This window comes from Halyomorpha halys, unplaced genomic scaffold (genome assembly GCF_000696795.3).
Source record: "Halyomorpha halys isolate HHAL.00 unplaced genomic scaffold, Hhal_1.1 Scaffold885.1, whole genome shotgun sequence".
NCBI lineage: Eukaryota > Metazoa > Arthropoda > Insecta > Hemiptera > Pentatomidae > Halyomorpha > Halyomorpha halys.
This window is the reverse complement of record NW_027104929.1, coordinates 115,490-118,974: the sequence shown is the minus strand read 5'-3', so window position 1 is coordinate 118,974 and position 3,485 is coordinate 115,490. Positions and strand designations below refer to the sequence as shown.

At 31.6% G+C, this 3,485-nt stretch overlaps 1 protein-coding gene across 5 annotated transcripts in view; it reads right to left on the bottom strand.

Annotated features, from left to right (window-relative positions):
- LOC106686827 (klaroid protein) overlaps positions 1–3,485 on the bottom strand; it is a 45,330-nt gene that overhangs the window by 26,327 nt on the left and 15,518 nt on the right. For 4 of the 5 annotated variants that reach the window (XM_067046177.1, XM_067046171.1, XM_067046174.1 and 1 more), the window contains one exon: positions 3,289–3,440. In XM_067046177.1, the coding sequence (XP_066902278.1) occupies positions 3,289–3,433 (145 nt within the window). In that variant the 5' untranslated portion in view covers positions 3,434–3,440. Of the gene's footprint in view, positions 1–3,288; positions 3,441–3,485 lie in introns of those variants that run through there. The other variant, XM_067046182.1, reaches the window with a different exon arrangement.

Below are 3,485 nucleotides of genomic sequence, written 5' to 3'. Positions count from 1 at the left end.
GATAAATTCATGTTCATTTCGATATTCTACATTGTTATTATTATCGATATTGAAGATTAGAAAAAGCATAAAAATACTTTTTCGATATTTTAAATTGAAAAATTCATATTCCTTTCAATATTCGATAATGTTACTAATATCGACATAGAAGATTAGAAACCACATTACAACATAAACAAAGTATCGATTTTTCCATAAACCAATATCCGAATATTGGTTATATTCCATATCGATATTACAACAATGCAAAATATCGAAAAAAATATGTAGTTATCAAAATAATATATCGATATTTTTTTTTTAAATTTTCTTCAATAAAACAATTATATTTTAGTTTATATTTGTTATGGTTGTCGTGGTGTTGCTTTGTTTCATAGTTATTAAGAGTTTCTTATGTATTTAGATTAAGTATGACATAAAATATGTCTTCCTATGTCTTGCTATGGAATTATAATTTTATAATTATCATTACTTTAATTCGTTAAATTTTCGATATCGATATCAATATCGATATTTTTCTTTCGATATCCCATCCCTACTTTGTAGGGCTTCATCAGAACAGTTCAAGATGATAGCTTAACACACTGAACACAGAAAACAGACAGGAACACTAAACTTGTTTGACATTTTCAAATTAGAAGTAACTCTCTTTTTTGATCCTTCAAGGAGTGCTCCCAACTCCACTTTATTTAAGTTTTAATTCCTTTATTTAATTTAATCTACAGGTTTATTATGTTAATTCCTATAGGTTGGTGTCTCAGTTATATACAAAAATTATTATATTTAAAAAGAACACTTTGTGTATCTTTAATAATACATTATACAAAATATTATTGTGTTAGATTTTTAAAAAAAAATGTTAAAATTATATTTAATATAATCATCTAAATTTAGGGAAATGAGGAATAAAAAGTAAAAACAATAAAAAGGAAGAATTAATTTCAAAATTATTTATATATTAAACAATTAGAGAGTTTGCTACAATAAGAAAATTCCCTGTAAGCTGTAAATGAATATTCAAAGTTTTTTTTAAAAAGGCAGTTTTGATCAATTTCCTTGATTGTTCCTGCTTTATTTATTAAAAAAGTAAAAAAAAAAAAAAAGAGCCAGGGGTGGTTAGACAAGTCGGATTGTTGGAGCTACATATTTTTTGCGACAAAGTAGATACTCCATTTACTTCTAGAAAGAAAACAATTTATGCAAAAACAAAAATCTTAAAGTGAAATACAGCATATGAATATATTGCTTTATAAAGAACGTTATACTTAACAATATATATGACAATATATTCCATTATATCCGTAATTCCATTCCTCAGAACACTCGTCAGTTCCTATTATCTTCTCTCGTCTTCGCCCACTTCGACTACGGATCCTTGGTGTATGGCGGGCTATCTGTAGGACTAGAGTTGAGACTGAAGAGACTTGAATTGTTTTGTAAGATTTATCTTTGGGTTCCCTAAGCACTCTCAAGTCTCCTGCTGGTATTCCGAGTTGAAGTGGCTCTATCCATCCTCCCGAAGGCAATACCTCCTTGGTGTTTTTCTATTCCAAGTTCTTAACATCAAAAAACCTACCTATATCATAGATCTCCTCACTCTTCGTTCATCCATCCACTCATTAAACACTAGATCCCATCTGAATGATTTATATATGCCCTCCAATAGAACCTCCTTCTTTAGCAAATCCTTCGTCATACGTGCAACCTCCCTCTGGAATTCTCTTCCCATCTCCATTCGCCAGTCCTCATCCATTCTCTCCTTTAAACAACACCTATTCCTTCATTTATTGAATAACCAAACCTCCACATCTTCGTAATCAAATAAATAGCCAGGTATTGATTAACATTATAAACAGTAGTAAAGCCAATATACCAATGTAATTTCATTCTACTATCTGAAAATTTGTAAATCTCACTTTATGAACCATGTAATTATTCTTAGGGGACATATGTCCCCGAATAAAGTTATTTTTTCATTTCATTTCATATATATATATAACAATATACTTTTTTTTTTTCGGTTGACTCTACAGCTCTTGTAGATCTTTGGCCATGAAACCTGCCTGTCTTGGGCTACTGCTCTCCAGTTTGCTTCATTAAGCTCTTTTGCATCTTTGTTGATTATGTCCATCCACCTGGTTTTTGACCTCCCACGTGGTCTCTTGCCAACTATTCTGGCATTCACTGTTGTGTAGAGATGTCCTCATGGATTGCTTTGAACTACATATTCCATCCACCTTAACCTTCATATAATGAGATATTCACTGACCAGTCTCTGCAAGCAGTTCACTGTTAGTTCTTCTCCTCCATGTGCTAAGGCTCTGATCCCAGATCGCTCCTGTAATTGTACGCAGAAATTTCCATTCAACTCTCTTGATTCTGTTTTTTAGGTTACCTGTTAGAGCCCAGTTCCCACAGCCATATATCAGAGCTGGCATTACCATGACATTGTACACCCTTAGTTTCAAATTTTACGGAATTTAAGTTTTCTTGACAGAGAGAAGAAGACTCTGTTCGTGCTTGTTATTCGCTGGTCTATCTCAATCTGTTGATCATTTGTTGATGTTATTGTGGAGCCAAAGTATTTGAAACTGTCTACATTAGCAAATGATTTGCCATCCTCCCAGACCATATCATTGGGTGGATTTTTAGCTTGACTGGCATGTTAGTTATTAAGATTATTGTTATTAACTTTCTTTTCACCAATTCTGTTCAAGGTAGACCTATAAAAATTGATTAAAAGAACTTCATGCGAAAATGGTGAGGTGCAAGTCAGAATGAAGCAAAGTCCTGGTATACACAGGCAACGTTGCAGTCCTAGAAATTAACCAAGATGACATGGAAAGACTCTATTAAGTGAAACAGAGAAAATCAACATGCAAATAAATGAAGATAAAACCAAATATATGGTTGTAAACCGAAAAATCTACCCAACGATATGGTCTGCGTGGATGGCAAATTGTCTCCTGAAGTAGACAGTTTCAAATACCTCGGCTCCACAATAACATCAATAAATGATCAACAAACTGAGATAAACCAGCACACAACAAGCGCGAACAGAGCCTTCTCTCTGACAAAATTACTGAAATCCCAAAAAAGTTACTACAATTAGTGAAATAATACAAGACATGGTTTCTTTTTAACTAAATAATCTATCTTTAATTAAAATATTGAATCTTACAAAAGCTTATAATTTATTTATTGTTTAACTTATAGTTTAAGTTTACATTTTATTTATAATTTAGCTTATAGTTTATTTTTAACTTGAAATAAAATAATTAATCTTACCAAAGCAGGCAGTCAAAAATACAAGGCCCAGTGGTTTCAATGCTCTCTTAAATCTCCGAGGACTTCTATCACAAAAAAAACATTCAGGAAAGCAGCAATTGTTTCCTAATCCTAATGAAAGTCCATCTGATCCTAATGTTCTCATTATATTTCTAAAAATATTAATTATTAATTAGTTATTTATTTCTTATGGTTTA